The 19,926-nt window shown below is 42.5% G+C and overlaps 1 protein-coding gene across 1 annotated transcript in view; it reads right to left on the bottom strand.

The window, feature by feature from the left end:
* The window catches only part of cdh4 (cadherin 4, type 1, R-cadherin (retinal)), a 285,630-nt gene that overhangs the window by 72,022 nt on the left and 193,682 nt on the right, over window positions 1-19,926 (bottom strand). Inside the window, exon 5 of the mRNA XM_036533980.1 lies at window positions 18,356-18,517. Within this exon, the coding sequence (XP_036389873.1) occupies window positions 18,356-18,517 (162 nt within the window). The remainder of the gene's footprint in view (window positions 1-18,355; window positions 18,518-19,926) is intronic.

The raw sequence follows: 19,926 nt of genomic DNA, 5'->3' as shown, positions 1-19,926 counted from the left end.
ACTAGCAGCAAATAACACTTTCATGCTTGTTATGTTATTTCTCTCCCCTGTCTCTGTGCTAGTGTGTAGAATAAGTGTATGAGCTGAAAAAAGGTGGTTGTTGAAAAGGTGTTCAAAACATCTCCAGTCATTCTTCATGAAGTTCTCTGAAATAACTGGGATCAAAGTGTTACAATAATTCTTCAAATCTTCCTTCATAAAGAATGTTTCTTACACACTTTTACCAACTGGTCAATAGAGATAAACATATATGCAACATGTTGTAAGAATGAGTGAATAACTGAAAGAATAATACTGGCAAATGACTGCACATTCTTTCCACATAGTCCTTGCTTACAAAACTGACTTTCAAATCTCTGGCAACAAACAAGTCAAAACACACATCAACGTTATAAATGAATATCATGGAGACAGAGTGTAAAAATAAAGGTAGCTAAAGACAGCGAGGTGGAGAGAGCGGGGGGTGGGTGGTATGGACACTGGCACGCTAGAGGGCATGTGGCCCTTGGAAACAGGACCGTGTCACAGCAGGGGTTAGAGACACTGCCCCTCGGAGCTGGGCTCACTGCAGGGGACTGTCCTCGGGGGCCAGACCTCCCACAGGTCAGTTACTGAGCCAACTGCGGCTGCCAGTCAAGGCCAGAACTCCGCAAGGCCTCGGATCTGTCATCCGTGTCTGGGTAATTCAGACTGATGTTTCACCTCATCCCGAGACCCGAACAAACCCCGGCATTCTTCTGAAAATAGGCGTTGTTCCTCCCTCGCTCCCTTTCCCCCAGGAGGTCAGCTAATGCTTTGAAATTAGTGCCATCATCCATGCATGAATTAATAGTGAATAATGTATGGCCTGCTAATAAATTATGGGAATCTCTGATGACATGGACCATGTTTCTTATATCCCAAGGTTATGTGTTTTTGCAAGCAAAGTCAGGGGGCTTCCTACCATGGGAACCTTCTTGCTATACTCATAGTAGGGGTTTACTGATGTTTAATTTTGGGTTAATTGTGGGTTGATTAAGGCCACTGGTTTCATCTGTCTTCTACAATGAAATCACTATGTCATGAAAATGTCACCTATTCATGCATACACATTTCCACATACTGGAATTCAGTGACATACACACAGAAGTTCACTGCAAAATACTGCACAAATACTTGAGGAAACAGGACGTGAGACCAAGTGCTTGTTACAAGGAGGGTTGCAATTTCAGAACATTTACACCACACACACACTGTGATCTTCTTCCTCTGCCAGTCCAATAAAGCCCCATGTTTCTCCTGTCTTCACCTGGATGAGGTCTGACTGCAGGGCTGGCAGTTCCCGGCTCTGGGGAGCGAGCAGCAGAGACCGCGAGACGTGGCTTAGCGAGAGTCTGAGGTTCGGGCCGTCCGTGTGATCCACGGCTACACGGCAACCTGTCGTAGAGGTGCCAATTAGGGACGCTTGTCTGCTATGCTTCCAGCACCGACACCCACCCGCAGGCAGCCAGACGAAGGTTCCAAGCCCACCTCAGAACAGCAGGGATTAGCTATCAGTTTCAAAATAAATTTGAAAAAAAAAAAACATGGCCCAAACTGGAAAAGGAAGGTGAGAGGCTTCCTGCAGCCTCCACATCTTTCACACGGCACGTGATGGTTGTGTCCTAGTTACTAATCACTGTGCTCTTTTGCTTTCTGAACTGACATCACCAGTATGCAGGGCGCGCAGCAACTCGGCTGTCTCTGTGCTATCCTCTCAGCAATCTCTATCTATTAGGTATCATCTTGTAGGGCCTTTTCATTTTATCTACATGAGTTCTGTTAACCCCCACTCCACCATCTCCACTTTTGTTTCACATCAGCAAACCTTTTGTATTAAGCGATTTCTTTCTGCCTCTTTTCAAACTTTGAGCTTTGCTCCTGTTTGATCTTACATGCTGTATCTCTTCAAAGGCTGGCAGGAATGATATAAAGCAAGTGTTGTTTTTAAGACAGAAATTGCAAACACACATACACGCACCTCTATCATACACAAACACACACATACATGCAAGCGCATACACACAAGCGCACACACACACACACACACACACACACACACACACACACACACACACACTCCATGAGCACAACACAGAGATTGTCTGTTCTGTGTGACTGACTTACTGTCTACTTAGTGGCACTTTTACAGGTACAGATATAGAGCTCACGGTGGGAATCACTGCCTTTCAGCGCCAAAGGACACCAGACAAAAGACCTGCTATTTTCTCCATTCTTTCACTTTAACCAGCATTCAAATCTGATCACGGTAATGTTCTGTCAAACTAACTGCCATTGATACCAGAAAGTGGAGTCATGAAAGCATAACAATTGAGAAACACTATTTCAAGAACACATAAACAAATAGCAAAATCTGATTTTGTCCATTAGCCAGTGAACATCACTTAACATCACCGCGACAGGTTTTTCTATATAATCTATATAAAGTATAGTATAAATATATAGTATAGTATAGTATAAAGTATAATCAAATGATCGTCCTTCAGCAAGTAACTTTTGGCCCTGAGTTAAAAAGAAGAAAACAAACTGCAGATAGCGTTAAAAGAAATAGTGCGGTTATGATAAGATTCACCCAGGAGTCAATCTGAGGGGAGCTGGGCCCTCCAATGTGCTGTCTATCAGTGTGAGTAAATGGCATCTGCACTTATTCTTAAAGGCTTAAAGGCTGCACCCCCACCCCACCTTGGATTCACTGGAACATGTGGTGACTCCATCGCTGATTGGAGTTCGAATGACACATGAATAGTATGGAAATTCTGGTTTTGAACTTGGATTTCCTCTCTTTCTCTCTCTCTCTGCCTCTCTCTTATTTTACAGAGTGCACAGGAAGACAAAGAGCAGGTCCTTAGACCAGACAAAAATGAACAGAAAGCACTCATGGAAATATGCCTCTGGTCAACGTTCCATTTGCCCCTTGCATTCTGTCATACTGATGGATTTCAACAGGCGATGGCTCAAATTGTCCTTTTCACAGGCTTGGTTTGTGACCATTGTGAATATGTAACATTAAAAATGATTAGTCTGAGTGTGCAGCAAGTTCACACTGCGCCTAATGGAGTACGCAGGCTGCCCTATCAACTCATTTAAAGCCACTGCGAGGGGATGCCTCTGAGAAAATGGAAAAGAAGAGAAATGCTTGTCAACTTGCAGCCTGCGAGTGTGTCCACAGCTCTCCTCAGCGAGACATGGACCTGTCAAGCAAATGGCGGCTCAAAGCTGAACGTCCCGGAAAATGCGCTCTCCCAAAAAAAATGCTCGATCCGCTTGATGTTCTGCAGTCGTGGTAGATACCTGCGCTTTGCATGAAAGGCGGTAATTTGCCGTCAGAATCATCCTTTCATTCAGATGAGCGCAAAATGAATGTGGGATGACAGATCATCTTAAATGACTTGTTTTAGTTTTTGCTGTGCATGGTATTTGCTGTGCATGGTTTAGCAAAGCTAAAAAATAAGTCAAGAAAATTTTACATGTCATGATCAGAAAAAAAATCAGCACCATTATACACTGTTCACAAAATTCCTACAGTAACCATATCTTAGGAGTTTAAGTAATAATTCATTATCATATATCTATCAAAGTGTAGAATTTCTGAGAATGTAGGATTGCTGGTTACAATTCCAGCAATTACAATGCAAAACACAGTTACCAATCATTATCAGTGCCATTTTATTGCGGCAATTTCAAAAATCGGTATTACAACTAACTGCAGTAGGGCAGAGTCATAAAATTAAAAGGGGTCAGGCTGGGCAGATTAGCCTTAAGCATTAGTTAAAACTGCAAAAAAACATGAATTGACAGATTCAATTCTCTGGTCTTGTCATTCGCTGGGGCCAGTCAATGTGATCCATTTTCTTCCTTCCTAAAAGTTGTTTTCATCCAGTGTAAAAAAAAAGAGTGAGAGAAAGAGCGGTACAAAAAAAAGAAAGAATTGAAGAAAAAGGAGACAGAGATAGATAGAGTGAGAGAGAGAGACAGCTGCAGACGCATGTGACTAAACTCACATCAAACTGGCAAATTGCTTCTTTTCACAAGCGCTTTTGTCTGACTTAATAAGCAATTATCACTTCCAAATTAAAGAGTGGTGTTGAGAAAAGACGGGAGAGACAGGCGGACGATCTGAGGAGAGCCGAGCACATCCGATGTGGGCTGATCAGGACGTTCGGGGGGGGGGAGTGGGAAACATCTTCCGCCGGCGATGATTATGCGGAGGCTTAATTCGCACAAATCAAGGGTATTGTCTCTTCTGAGCTCGCCACTCTCACACAGCTGCCCTTTGACCGCGTTTAATTTCCTTTTCATCCGATCGGCAGGCGGGGGTCACGCCGTGCTGGGCATCGCTCTTCCACCAGCGGACGCACGGTGCACAGCCGCTGCCCTCTGCCGCTGGGCACTCATTGCCAGCAAGGGCCCGTTCCAAATGAGGCACGACAGGAAGGCGTTATGCAAAATAGAACTGACCGTTCGATTGTTTCATAACCCCCCTCCTTTCGCTCAGAGATGTGCCCTGATACCCAATCAGATCATTCCCTGACAAAAGGGAGGATGAAGAGCCAGCTCAAAAGCCCTCGCACTGTCAACTGAAGTTAATTCACTACAATATTGTCGAAGGAGCTTTGACGAGCCGAACCCGCACTGCGTGGCAAAATGACATCCAGGAGAAAAAAAAACAGGAAAAAAGGGGCAACAGTACATTGATTTATGTGTTGCAGAAACGAGAAGCGTGAGGAGACTGGGGACAGGTGTAGAACAGGAAACTATCATGAGAAAGAACACGAATTAGTGGGAGTTAAGAAGTGAATTACATTTCCAATTACTGCATTAGTGAGACACGCTGAATAGTGAGCACTTATGCAAAATTATGCCATCTCTCTGCTGGCACTAACAATAGAGCAAGTCTCTTCCCCATGCGGCAGAAAGAATGGTGAAAATACCGCCATTATAGTGGCATATAAAAGAGGGCACATTCCCTCGCCTGCATTCGCAAGTTCAGGGAGCAGAGGCTAAAATGTCTCTCTCTTTCATTAGATGATTGATTGAATTATAGACCCTGAGACAGGCGAATCGTTAAATGACTTCTTTTGTCAGTCCCAGAGGCTTTTCGCAAGGACAATATCGAGTCCCTCCAGATCCAAGTACAAGGAAACACAATCTGTATAATTAGACCGAAGATTGTGGATGCTGTTCTTGGGAGAATTTCAGGCGAAAGGCATTTGTGCTGTTGCTGCACTTTTCTTCAACCCTTCATTTACCACCCCCCCCCCCCCCCCCTTCCCCACAACCCCACCCCCGGCTGTATTGCTGCGCTTGGGAGGAGAACTGCAGAGTGCATTGAAAAAGGAGCCTTTAGAAATGGCGTCGACCAAACCCTGTGGCTTAGGTTAAACCTGATTGGCCAGTTACAGGTGAAACAGAGAGCAAAGACCGCAAGCTGCAGTTGGAATCATCACGTATGTGCAATTTCCTGGGGGAGGCCCAGGGGTCCTAGGATTAAGACCCTGCACAAAAATCAACATGGAGGAATGGAGCTCCATGTCGGGGTGAGGCTGCAAATGGTGTCGCTCTGGACCTTTTCTGATGAGGCCCTCACCCTCCAGCCCACACTGTGACCCTTTCCTCTTCGAGACACACACACACAAAAGCAAGTGGACATCAGTGGATACACTCACACAAAAGCATTACTGTCGTAAACACACCCGCTCTTGCTCACACAAACACACTCACTCACATATACCTCCCACCTACACAAAATCATGTTCACACACATACACACAGACACACAGACCAACACACACGCACAGAAAGGCTCTTGCACACAGACTCACATGTCTTCCAGATGCCAATATCATTGCTCATGGCAACACAGAGACAGCTTTTCAGTGTGTACTGTTTCCCACGTGGAATTTCCACCCGACTGTCTGCCCTCTCTGCTCCGTACCCTCAAACTGAAGCAGCCCTGTGGACCGCATGCTCCCATGCAGTCATGGCAGATTGAGGCCTGTGTCGGCTGCCGTCTCCACGGCGAGGTGACGGCTTCTCCACAGTGTTGGCTAGAGCCTGGTGTTCTCATCCAGATCAGAGCGTCCAAACATGTCCAGACAGGAAATACCTTTAAAATCTCACAAAGCAAACAGATGTCCTGAAGGCAGGGGTTGCATGTGTGTGTGTGTGTGTGTGTGTGTGTATGCATGTATGGGGGGGGGGCATTTGAGGTAGGCTGGATGCCTGACAAAACTGAGAGCTGACTGCCAAAGACTGTCCATGTTTACCCTTGAGTGCAAAGAAGGACCTTAACCTCTGCTTTACAGATACACCCTAATTAAAGACACCGCAGTCAGACTGTCGCTACTCCAGTGTTCATCTGTGCTCTGTGTTTCTGGGCCTACAGCTTTGGTTCATATGTGTCCTTCTGCCCCCTCAACATTCATGGCACCTCGTCGCATGTTCAGGTGGAGGCCACAGCTGCGATTGGGAGTGACAAGGCAGAGGCGACTGGCCTGGCAGTTCCCCATCTGAGCGGAGCTTCCTGAGGCTTCGGGGCTGGTTCATCTGAGGAAACGGAGCACTCGGAGGCTCGGAGCCACGCCAGTGAGGGCGCTGAGCGTCTGGCTAGCAGGACACTGGAGGCCCTGGCTCTGCTGGAAGCGGATCGCACGACAGCCGCGCAGCTGTGGCTCCCTGGTCTCTCCCGTGCCTCTACATCTGGTTCACCGCCGGGTTCCGCCGAGCCAAACTGTGGATCCACTCGCTGAAAGCATTGCGTCAGCAAGCCTCTCTTGGGGCTCTCAGTCAAAACGACGCCAGAGAGAAGCAACGAAACTCCCTTGTCTAAAGAGAGATTGGGCTTACGAACAGTATGGGGTATGAGAAGAAAAACAGAGAAAAAAGGCTTTAAACTCTTTAAACTTTTCTTTGCTACTCTAAATTCTCTGATGGTGAAGGCACTGTGTGTCAGTGGTACCACAATAAAGGAAAAATGAAATGCGATTATGCCATTTAAACCACTATTTCCCACTGTGCAACATTAAAGGATGCTGTTTCATTGAACAGGCTTTTCTATCATTATTCCACACACAAACACAAACCCCAGCCATTAGAGTAGGTCACTGAAGTCCGATAGGTTGAAAGCCAACAACCTTAAATAGTAAAATTGCAAACTGTTAAATTACAAAAAAAAAAACAAACAAACAAAAAAAAACTGGCAGGGTGATTTACAAGCCTGTTTGTGCATTAATAGTGGAGGCATCAGACGTCGCAAAAGATTGTGAGTAATTATCATGTGCGCTCAGAGAACACCATCAGACGGACAACAGCACTCATTACATTTACATGAAAAGATTCTGACAAAAGACCGTCATTTGAAATGACAAAGTAAATAGGATTGGGTTTTCTGGCAGAGTCCCTGTTTCAGATCGCTTCCCATTTCACCTCGAGGGGGAGAAAAAACCACCGCATTAACTCAGATTGGAATTTTATTCCTTTTCTTGGGCTCTCTTTAAGTCCCGAGACTTTCACCACCAGTGTTCCAATTCAATTCCCTCTTATGCCAAAGGACTATATTTATTATAATTATTCTTTTCTTTTCCTCCACTTCAAATATTTTTGTACAATTATTCTGTTCTTTTGTCGCCAGCGCTTCTGCTGCTGGGAGATGTTTAAGCGTGATGAAGAAGATGGGGGAATGCTTTCTGTGCTACCATCAGCCTGGGCTCATTAGAGGGCACTTTGTAGCCAGAGGATAGGAGATCTCGCATGAGGCTGTTACCAATGGCCTGAAACTAATGATGAACTCCCACCCCTGACTTTCAGCGGCCAGATGCTTGCACCACTCCTGTTTTTTCTCTCTTTCTTTCACCCACTCCCTCCACCTCTCCCTCCATTTCTTTCTCCTGCTTTGTCTTTCTCCCCTCTCTCTTTTTTCCCTCCATCTCCCTCTCACTCCCTCTCCTTTTCTCTTCCTTCACTACTCACTCTCTCCTTCTGTCTCACTCTCTCCCTCTCACTCCCTCTCTTCTGCTGTCTTTAGTCATTCTGATGTACTTATATCCTCTTTGTTGCAGTGGCTAGCAGGATCCTCTCCCCCACACTCAAGGGCCGCTATGATGTCCATTTGTCATCCAACAATTTATCTCCCTCATAAACAACTTCTCATCTTCTATTAAAGCACTCGCATTCCTGCCCTTGACCGACTTGTAATTCTTGTGTCTTTTGGTGGGTGATTTACGGTTCAATTTAGATGTCTCCAGACAGTGTTTCACCTAGACTTGTGGGGTTACAGGTAACACCAGTGATAACAAACCAATGTTAACGAAACTGGGGGCGTCATATTCATGCCATATTCATATTCATTCAAGTTAAGATGTGCACACACAATGCAAAGCTCACATCTTACAAAGATAAGGGGCTAGAAACTATATTTTCCTGCCATTGTAACACAGCAATGACTTGTAAACAGCCTCATTGTTGAGATGCAGCTCTTTTTAATTTCATTTTGAACATCTTCACTGTTGCAAAACGGATTGAAGAAATGTCACAAAAACATAAGCCCTCTGCTTGTTTTAGGTCTTGCATTAGAATGCTAATATTGAGATAATTGGAGATAAACAATGATAAATGCACATTCGCCTTTCAATGAAGTAAGTGCATAACGGCAACTGCATAATTCATTTGTTGACAATTATATTAATTGAATCAAAATTCATTTTCTTTTAAACCACATAAGGCTGGAACACTCCATTTTCTAGATGGAGAGAGGTAATTACATTCATAAGGCTAACTGTCTTACTGAGGTTTTTGAATTTCATCTCATAAGAGCCTGCCGACACCCTTGCAGGGTGTTTAAAGTGCCTTACAATCAGAGAGTCTTGTATACAAATCAGCCTGAATGAATAACGTCATTGTTATCCACTGGGGGACATTTTGTTTGTCAGTTTAGGGGAGTGGGACACAGCAGACAGAAGCCTTAGGTGGCACTGTGAAGTCGCTAGCAGCCATGTGAGGGCCATTGTTGGCTATAAAAGCTTGGGCAAAAATTCATGCATCAGAGGGATGGAAGGCACACCGTGCCACTGAGATGGGAAATGACAGATTATCTCTCCCGGACACAGCTTCCAGCTTACATCATACACAGGCCTGTGGGTAGAGGTACCCACATCACAGAAGAGTGTGTCCTAAAACCAGTGCCCCCTAAAGTCTGCCATATGCATTGACTCTGCTTTCAGTGTCACAAAACCTTAGTATCGCTGCCTCTTCATAACTCCCTCTCTTTGTGACCCTTCGACTTCATTCGTACGAAAACTAATGAGAATGCTCCAACAAATTAATTAGAAACCCTGATTTGTAGACTGTAAAGAACTAAAGGAAGAATGTTTGACAATATGAAGGAGATGCACTTCTCCTTCACTAATTAGAACATGCATTTAACTCTAATTGACTTCACTGTAAAGGGAGACACACGTTCCCTCTGCTAGGTCTAGTTATGTGACACAATTAACATGCATGGACCTACATGGACAAACAAACATTGATCAAAAGAAATATTTCCTGGAGGCAAGTATTTAAAGAGTTTGTGATGATCAAACACCAAAGTACAGTACATAAAATTAAAAAGGAGAAGAAAAAGATAAGAAGTGATATTGGAGAAGGAAAAAAAGCAAAACACCCCGGCTCTACGGGATTCCTTGAGTGATTAAATAGAAAGATGTTTCGTAATGGCAGGATTTTGCAAAAGCTGGCCAATGTGTGGAAGCTCCTCTTGGCCTCCTCTCAGGCAGCATGACAAAAGGAAAACTCTCACCATCCTTTGCTCCCAACATCGAACCAGAGTAGCTGCCCTGGAACAGAATCAAATCCACATTCATGGATGGCTGCAAGCTGAGTAACTCACAGTGTTCGGTCTGTGTTCCAGACCTAATCTACCCCTCCACTTCCTTCCGGTGAAAGGTTGGGCAGCAAAACACAAGCATGCAGGGATCTCCCAATTCTTTACTATAAATGCATGAGCATTTCTTTTATCTTATAGGGTATGGGGGTGGTCATGGTAATGAATTTATAAATAGGTAGATGTTTATAACTTAGCCTTATCTAACTATGTATAGCAGAGCCATGTTGTTCTCAGATACAATAAAGGTAAGAAACCAAGGCAGCTATTCCTTAACCAATAGTATGACCACTACATTCATTCTATTACGGTATGTGCAAACAAAAATTATTGCTACCATTGCAATCTAAATACAGACACCATTCAAGTCATGTATCTGCTGTTACATTTTGGCATGCAGAGCACAAATGCCAAAATGGCTAATGACATTATCAATATTTTCTGCAATTCTATTTTAACTCTCTACACCAAAAAGGCTCCCTTCATATAGTGAACCAGTGGGGGAAAAATTTAAAGAGAGAGACCACTTTCACTGTCACATCTGATGTAGTCGTGGGAAAAATACACATCTTTGGATGTGAAAATAGCCCCATAAGGTTTTTGTGTGAAAAGCCATCAGCTAACATTCTGAGTTGTTTTTCCAAAAGCTTTTATGCCCTCTTTCTTCAATGACCCTTCCCCCACTTTCCTAACATCACCCCCGACTACAAAGACATTTTTCAGCAACTATCTAATGTTAAAACGCCAAATCAATTCCGCCCAATTAAGTGAACATCCTCCTGCCACGAACCGCTCAGACTGAAAACATCCACTGTTCCTGGGAACAAGGAACTTAAATAGCCGGGGTTTAACACTCCTGCGGTTTCTGTGGTGCGTTCATTTCAAAGGCGCGGCGGAATCCGTCGCTGGCTCGGGCTCCCCGCCATTGTTCTGAGATACAAAAAGTACAATGTAAGTGTACTGAGACGGAGACGCAACGCACAAGACGCAAATTCCTTTTGTTTGCAGTTTGTGGGGAAAAGGGCGGTTTCTGAGCGCCATGTTTAAACACATGTCGCACCAGGAATGCTGGAGAGGGATAAAGTAGCAGATTTAGCCACGCGATCTTGGCAAAGGGTGGGGAGGCAGATGCCAAAGTGCTCTATCTGGCCCAGTGGGGAAGATGACAGATCCAGAGGCTTGTGGAAGTCTATCAGCGGCAAACACAGTTGCAGTCTTTCCTCTAATCCATCAGCTCGCTCACGTTGTCCTTGTGCGTCTACGTTCTAAAAATTGCAATCCTCCAAATGAATTAGCATTAGCGTCTGCTTCTTCCTCCCATTCTTTTTATTTCCCCAGTTTTGCTTTCCTGACTCCGTCACAGGAGAATTTTAGTTATTAATCACTTTTAAATTACACTGAGGATAAAGCCTTTATTTTGCGAGGGGAGGATTTGCTTTTCACCCTCCAAGTACAAATAATTACAAGACAGAATTAAACCACAAATAAATTTGTGCACACACACACACACACACCCCAATGTGTGCATGAGTATGTAAACCCATGCACATATAAACACAGGAGCTAAATATAGCAGCTAAAGTTTAAAAAACTATTTTTCCCCACTAGTAGACTGATTCCTTTCAGACCGGTCCTCGAAAACTCTGCCCTTCTCGTGCGGGGTGGTTTTTTCGCTTTTGTGGGAAACTTGGCTTCTCCCAAAGCCTTCGGAAAAGGAGATTTCAGTAATCTGAGAGCATAAGCCCTGCAGTACAAATCAGTGTGAAGGAGTGTTTGATACAGCCTGAACTATCAATGGCACAGGATGTTGTTCCAGGCCTCAACTGGTGAGATGCTGATAAGAGCCTCCATTGAGATGGAGGACCACCCATACACCTGTTCACAGGAGACAAAGCACATGCGTAGGTTTTCCACCTCAGCCTCTTCTCCTCATCTGAATGACAGGAAATTGGAAAAATTTTCTGCTGACTCCTTGGCTGCCCCTTTTGAAAGAGCAGCTAATATGGCTGTTAAATATAAAACCGAAAATATAAGGAATATTTTACTGATGCATACAAATATGCTCCATTCTTTAAAAAACAGTAATTCAAGAATATTTTTATGTGAAAGTGCATTGAGAAAAAATGCATATATTGTAGAATAAACTATAAAATATCATTTATTATCAAATTCCACTATATGTATACAATGTCATCTCCCCATTTAAATGTATCCATAATAGTGTTCTCTAATATTGGCACTTGTCTGAGATATATTCAGACATACATATTTAATTTACTTCATATAATCCATGATTTCACATTTTATCATGTTTTTCACACTTGCATTTATATTCTTTTTCTTTTTATTAAAAAAATTAAGTTAACTTTTTAAACACAAACTTCTGGAAAATGAGCTGTCTTCTCAACAGTGTGGTGTATTGGTCAGGAGCAGGTCTTATAACTCAAAAGTAGCAGGCTTGATTACCAGATATGGCACTACTGATGCACCCTTGAGCAAGGTACATACCCACAGAAGTAAACACCTAGCTATATGAAGGGGTGACATAAGATATGCAAGTCTCTCTGGGTAAGTCATTTATTTATGCAATACTTCCATGTTAGGAAAGTTAGCTCTAAAACACAATCTATCCACACCACTGAGTTCATTAGAAGTATAATTCCCATTGATTTGATTAACGTTCAAAGAGTATCACATTAATCTGCCTAATCTAGTGCCTCCACACTGGCAAGTCAAAGAAAATATGTATAAACTCATCTCATTTTCATATGTTCCCCAGACTTAGAATCACAGTCTAATGTATGCCTATATAGGCCTTTTGGCAAGATGTTTTCTTCCAAATGTTTTCCTTCCATAATCAATAGCGACATTTGGAGAATAACAAAGAGACATTTGCCATGGCAGATTCATTTTGCTTGGGGCTACTTTGGTAAATAATGCCTCTGCAGTAATGTGCCTGTCTTCATTACGTTTGCTGAAGTTTATTATATGACAACAATTCACCTTTTAAAAAGATAGAATCGACAAGAAGGATGAAAGGGGGCCACATTTCTATGAAATACAGACCCTCGAGGGCTTTTACACCCCTGCACAATATGACACAAGAACAGTAAAATACAAACCGCCATCATTTTTGAAGTTGGCACCAATTCAGGAAAATTATATACACATACACAATCTCAGAGCCTGCCACAGTGTGTTCCTGCAGCAAGCTGTCATCTTTCCTTCTGTTCAAATAATAGGCCACCTTCAAGTTTATGACTGATCTCCATGCTGTTAAACAAACAGAGCAGCCTTTAAACTGGGAAGGCAGAATGATGCTTTCCCGGATACTGGGAGGGATCACACTGAAAACTAGGCCTGGAGATCAAATGGCCCCTCCATACCAAGTATACAACACCTTGTTGTTGCTTCTCTTCCCTTCTCCAGGGCAGTGTTCCTGAGATCTGCCTGAAGAGGTCATCCTCTTGTCATGGAAGCTGTTCTTTCTTCATTTCCTCTCTACAATATCTGACACCTCAGTGCTGTGTCCCCACTTTCCATCACCTGTGCTGCCTCACCGCTTTCTGCCCTCTTTCTTTTTTTTCTGCAGCCTTTAACAAATAGCTTACACATTCACTTTGGTCAGCACCGCTGTGACTGTCATTAAGAGTCCAGGTGTGGCAAGCGTTTGTCGCCATGGTAATGGCAGTCATGGATATGTCTAAATGCATCGTGCTGGATGCCTGCCATTGTGGTGCAGTACACATGTCCATGGATAGCCCTACATTTCAACCAGGTTTGCACTTTTTCTGTACTTTTGTAGAGAAGAAGACAGGGGCTAGATCTTTATTTACCAGCTAAAAGAAATCAATAATACACTGTAGGAGGAGAAGTGTGCAAATCAATGGACAGTTTTGAGAAGCCTTTTAAAAATCAATGGCTCTCTCTCATCAATGATGGCTGTTTGTTGGAGAAGAAAGAGAGTGACAAAAAACACCCACATGTTTGTAGAAATGGCTCTGATCTCACTCCTTTTTGTCTTTGTTCTTTGTGTTTCTCTCTCTCTCTGTCTTTCTCTTTGCACTCTCTCTAAATCAGGAGACAATATCTGAGATGGTGAAGTAGAGGCTCTGATCATTGCAACGCAACTCATCCTTTGCGCTTGAGCCGACTGCTCCATCGGCTTTCTGATTGCATGCTTTCACGACCCCACGAAAACGGGACGATCAGAGGTGACCATGGATGGAGAGATGGGTGGCTCCGATAGGCCGCTGTACACCTCGTTTCACAATCGGGCGTTGCCGATCGCTTTCGCGGTCCCGGATCCGAAGACGGTGAGGGTAAGGTGAGGCCACGCTGGCTGAGGGCAGCTTCCCGATCGGGGTGCGAGAGATGGGCGCCTGACAGTAGGCGACGGCATCTCCGAGATGTCACTCAGCTCCCCGGCAGATGACAGAACACCCCATTACCGCGCGTATTGGCTTCACAGGTCATTAAACAAGGTAAGTATCGGCGTGTCGCACGGCGCTGCACACTGAGTAATGGTGTCATAGCCACGTTCTGTAACATTCTGCCTGACGGCCTGTCTTCTCAACTTTTCTCTTTCTCCTCGCCTTTCCCTGGAAATTTACTTTACCCCTCAACTTTTTCTGATCTCAATGGCCTGAAAGAGCTTTTCCAATAAAACTTAATCCTCTCTCTTTTGCTTTTCCACTGTTTCATATTGAGGAAGAATACCTTACTCAAATGTATGGTTCAGTGCAGTAACAAAATGCTTCACCATCACTGGCAGGAAAAAATGTATTCTTAAGTCAGACTGTGGATCTGAATCAAGTGAGGCCAAAGCAATGGACAGTGACTGTTGGATAGAAGTGCTGTTTTTACATTTTTTAAATTTCAACAGGTGCCAAATTAAAAAAGCTAGAGTATACAAGAAATTTAAAAAGCAACACCTCATTAAATGTGTTACTTAAAGTGAATGACAAAGTCCTTTTATCTTTATTCTTTTATTTTTAACCCTATCATTGAACAGAGACTGAACACACACTGTTTTATTTCATGATGAAAAGTCCTTTCAACCAAGTTCTTGGTTACCTCCCAACAATGCAACAACACATGTCCTTGTTAAAAATACGCCTTGGAACTTGGTTGATCCAGACTGCCCTGAAGACATTATTAAACTGAGAGAGCACAGTACCATCTTTAAACTTCAGCAGGACTACAGAGAAATCAACACGCATCACTACTTTCCTAGTGCCAAATCTGTTTACAGTGAGGGTGCTCTCAGCTCAAAAAGGCCCTATTTTGAGCACAAAGTGGATTGTGTTTGCTACCAGCTATGCTTCCAAATGCTTTTGATGTACACACACACACATATATATATATATATATATATATATATATATATATATATATATATATATATATATATATATATACATACATACATGTAATTTGATTTTTGCTTTCCTCCTTTATGTGGCCCTTACATATAAGAGCTGTCTCACTAGAGCTTGTGCTTTCAGCTTTAACTAGCGTAGGGCTTGCCAGAAAATGGGAGCGCAGCCAGTTCTTTAAATACCCCTCTTACTCCAAAACAAAAAGAGAAAGTTTCTTCTCTTTTCCCCTCTTTTCTTTTTCCACAAAGACCTCTTTAAGCTGCTCCATTGGCATCCCCTGGGGAAGCAGGAAAACAGGGAGGGGGAAAAATGCTCCTTCTGCACAATTTAAACCAAAAGCAAGAGTTGAGAAGGTTTTGTAAACGGTGCACCAAAAAAAAGCTGATTGTTTGATATTTCAAACAGGGGAACGCAAAGCCAATACGAATTTTCATTCTGAGTGATGTTTTTATGAACTAGACCACATAGCTGAGTTCCAGAGGTTTGCAAGACAAACTGAGCATTCTGTTATGACAGCACCTCTGAATTTTAAGCACTCTCTCATGCAGTTTACAGCATTGCAGTGTATTTATGTATGTGTTTATTTATTCATGTTATTTTGTTTTCACACTGTTTTTCCCTTCATTCTATTCATTCTATACACTTTGCCAAGCTCGAAGTTTTACTGAAATGTAATTTGCTGCAGTGTTAGTTACTTCTGTTGTTTCTTACAATGCTCTTGACATTGTAAAAAGTGGTAGATCTGACAGGAATCATGCAGGGGGCATTATTCCTGGCTACCCGGATTAGAAGGGCACCAAGAATAATACTGTGTAAAATATCAATACTTCGCCACTCCCATTTAACGCATAATATATGTCTTAATAGAGACAAACATTGGCTGTAATGTTTTTTCAAATGATATTAACCATATAAAAATTGTATGCAGGCAGAGTATTTGGATTTACTTGGCACACACCAACATGGCTGTTGCAACAGTGCTTGATACATGCTTGGTGCAATCAAAACTTGGAGTTTACAGAGGGCCATTCTAGGTAGCCTTTATACAGGATCAGGTTTATCTTATCTTTCCTGGGTTGACTCCTGGTGTTCAGGCAAAAAGATGCAAGCTTTGGGCCAATCGCCTTAGAAATACAAAGATTACATCACTGAAGTCTTTGAGTGGACATCATAAAGGCAACAAAGGCACTGAAAGCCCCTAGAATCTGCTGAAGCTGTGGTCACTGACTTTAATACTTTAGAACCTAGTACTATTTTGTAATACTTTTACATTTACATTTACATCTATTCATTTTTCAAGGATTTTCAAGGGAAATAGGTATTTCAGATATGTTAAGCAAAGTAAAATTCACTCATGAATTAAGTAGAGGAGCAATTGTCATTGTATGATGATTATTACAGGGACGTATTTTTACTGTGCTTTGTTGTAGCATGGAGTACAACCTTTGTATGAATACATGCATTTCAATGGCATATACCATGAACCTATTCTGACTGCCTTGAAAAGTACTATGGTTTGCAGCAGTCATTATGGGATTCTCTAGAGTGTTCCTTAACACTATGGGGTCCACAGGGTTAAGAACTGGTCAGGTTTTCATTCTGATCCAAATTGTTAGTATTGAGGGGAGTGAAGAAGCTCCAAAAATATACACAATTTGTGTGGCAAATTGAAACCACTATAATGATACCATCTCAAAAACAGAGCATAATCTGTAAATGCTGTAGATTACTGGATCTCTGCAGTGGTGAAAATGTTTTTTTTTTTTTTATTAAATCTCTCTCTCTCTCTATCTATCTCTATCTCTCTCTCTCTCTGTATATATATACATGTGTATATCCCAGTGAGAACTCTTAATCAGTAATCAGGAAGTAGAAGCTGCATCACACCACCTAGGCAATGCTAAGAAAGGCAGCATCCAAACAAGCCAGAGACTTCTGAGAGAAGCTGCAGAGAAGCCAACAATTTCATTTTGAAGGAACAGAGTTCAGTGGCTGAAAGTGAAGTCAAGGCGCACCAATCAACAATATGAAGAGCTCTGTATAAAACCGCCCTATATGGGAAGGTGGCAAGAAAGAAGCCATTACTCAAAAAGAACCATCTCAAAGCATGTCTGCAGTTTGCCAGAAAGCATGGAAGTGGTTCAGCTAAGATATGGGAAAATGTTTTGTGGTCAGATAAGACCAAGACAGAGCTTTCTGGCCAAAGTTCAAAGCACTATGTGTGGTGTAAACACCGCCAATGCTTGAAGAAGCACCATTCCTAAAGTGAAATGTGGTGGTCGCAGCATCATGCTGTGGGGATGCTTTTCATCAGCAGGGACTGGGCATGTTGAAGGAAGAATGGATTGAGCAAAATACAGCAAAATGCTGCAGGAGAACTTGCTTCAGACCACTAAAAAACTGAAGCCTGGGAGAATGCTCACCTTTCAGCAGAACAATGATCGCAAGCACAAGCAAAAAGCAACACTGGAGTGGCTCAAGAAAAAAGAAAAGTGAGTGGCCCAGTCAAAGTCCTGATCTCAATCCAATGAAGATTTTGTGGTGGCACTATATGAAAATTGTGGTCTACAAGAACCATGCAACCAATCTGCACAACCCGGAGCAAATCTGCCAAGAAGAACGGACAAACATCACTCTCCCAAACAGTGTGCAAAGCTGGTAGATACCTACCCCAAAAGATTTAAAGCTGTTACTGCAACAAAAGGTGGCTCTACCAAACATTAATATGTCCAGGGTGAAATCTCATGCAAATAATATATTTCAGTTTTTTAAGAATATTTTCTAACATATTTCTAACAAATGTCACCTTAAAATATTTAATTTTGAGTTTCAGTTTTTTAAAAATAAAATATCACACAGAATACACATTATTCTGTATCATTGAGAAAAACATGAGAATTGGTTCTGAATACTTTTGCAGGGCACTGTATATGTGTGTATGTGTGTGCATGAGTGTACAAAAATGCTGTACCACTCAGGCTAGGAAAAAAAGAAACTGAATTCACCATTACTCATATAAACACAAAACTCTTTGATTCGTTGTTGCATTCACACTTACGCTGACAAGCATCTGGGGGAAGGGTCCTCGTGAGTTCTCTGGCACATTGATTGGTGGGATGACCCAATCTCGTTTCTGTCGCCTCACACCATTGGAGGTCATCTGTTGTTTGCCTGGAAACATGATGACACTAGGTTGTTGCTCATCTTCCTCCTGTGTGATCTGGAATGGAAACAAAAGCAAACTTAGACAGGCCCTAGGCAAAAGGTTTCAGCCTCCAAGGGTGTCTTTGCAAGCCAGGAGTGTGAAAAAAAAAATGCTTAAACAGTCACCTGCCTAGTGTGACCCAGCAAGGCAGGCTGAGGTACCACTTTGGCACACCATCTCATTTATACATGGCTGTAACAACCTTGCAAACCAGAAACCAGGCATCTCTGTTAGAATTCATCCCACTAAGCCAAGCTGGGGCTCCAAAGCATCGAGTGCATACTGCATGCCCCTGTTCTCAATTTCCGTTTACACAACATGAGACCAGAAGCAAAGGCCAGAACCTTTTGAACATGTAAATCAGACAAAATGCTTCCCAGTATCACTCACCACATACAGCAGCACCAGAAATCTGTGGTGAGCAGTGAGCTGCTGTCGGCAGCTAATATGTAAATTGCAACGTATGTTTACCGCTGCGTAACCCCAACGTTCCAAATGGTTGTGGTTTTCCCATGGCACTTGTGTGTTCTCACATATATGAGAGCTTTTACTCTATTTTCTTCTTTTTACATGAACCCAGAGCAGAAGGCATATATGTCCGTTGTCTTATTTCTGGTCACCTATTTGGTGCTTTGGAACAATATGGGATATAATCATTTTTGTGGTGACTTTTTATATTACTCTGCACACAATATAGAGCTGCACTGAAGGAATTAGAGCACAATCTGTAATTCCCATACGTGCTTAAAAAGAGATTTATGAACAGCAGATACAGATCAATTGACATTTAGGTTACACACATTATATAGACACTTAACACAGCCACTTCAGCAAGAGTATATGTGTTAAATTTGGCACATCCAGTTAAAAACATGCATCACAGATGGATTCAATATTCTAACAGTAAGAGCAATTTAAACATTTCGAAAGTTTCAGCCAGCCTCTATTTCCTGCTAGAGGATCTCGACAAGCCATCGCAACAATAATAATTCATCAGGTCTGTGGGAATTCCAGACTGTCTAAACCCAGGCAATTTAGAGCAGGTTAAATACATTGCAGGGTGAGGGTAATGTGTATCTAACATTATTTCCCAGAGGGTTGCTGAACCATTTGTTTTCATGTTTTCTTTTGTCAAAAAGCAGAAAATGAATATGAATGATGTTGAGCTAAATAGGTGAACTGCAGTCCCCTGTCCCAATAAGACAAACTGTCAGAGAGCTATGAGACTGAGATAGCTCATTAATTCCGGGGATACGTGAGAAGGGCCAATCAACATACATTTACATATAAAGGAGTCCTGTTTAAATAAAAATTGCAATGATTGAATAATTTTTTATCTTGTCTGTAGGCATGCATTGCTGATAGCTAAAGTAAAAAAAAATCCTGAAAGAAAAAAAAAGAAAAACACTAGCCCAGCATAAAGC

Source organism: Megalops cyprinoides, chromosome 7 (genome assembly GCF_013368585.1).
Source record: "Megalops cyprinoides isolate fMegCyp1 chromosome 7, fMegCyp1.pri, whole genome shotgun sequence".
In the NCBI taxonomy this organism is placed as follows: Eukaryota; Metazoa; Chordata; class Actinopteri; order Elopiformes; family Megalopidae; genus Megalops; species Megalops cyprinoides.
Note: the sequence above shows the minus strand (reverse complement) of the source record. Positions and strands in the feature narration are given on the sequence as shown.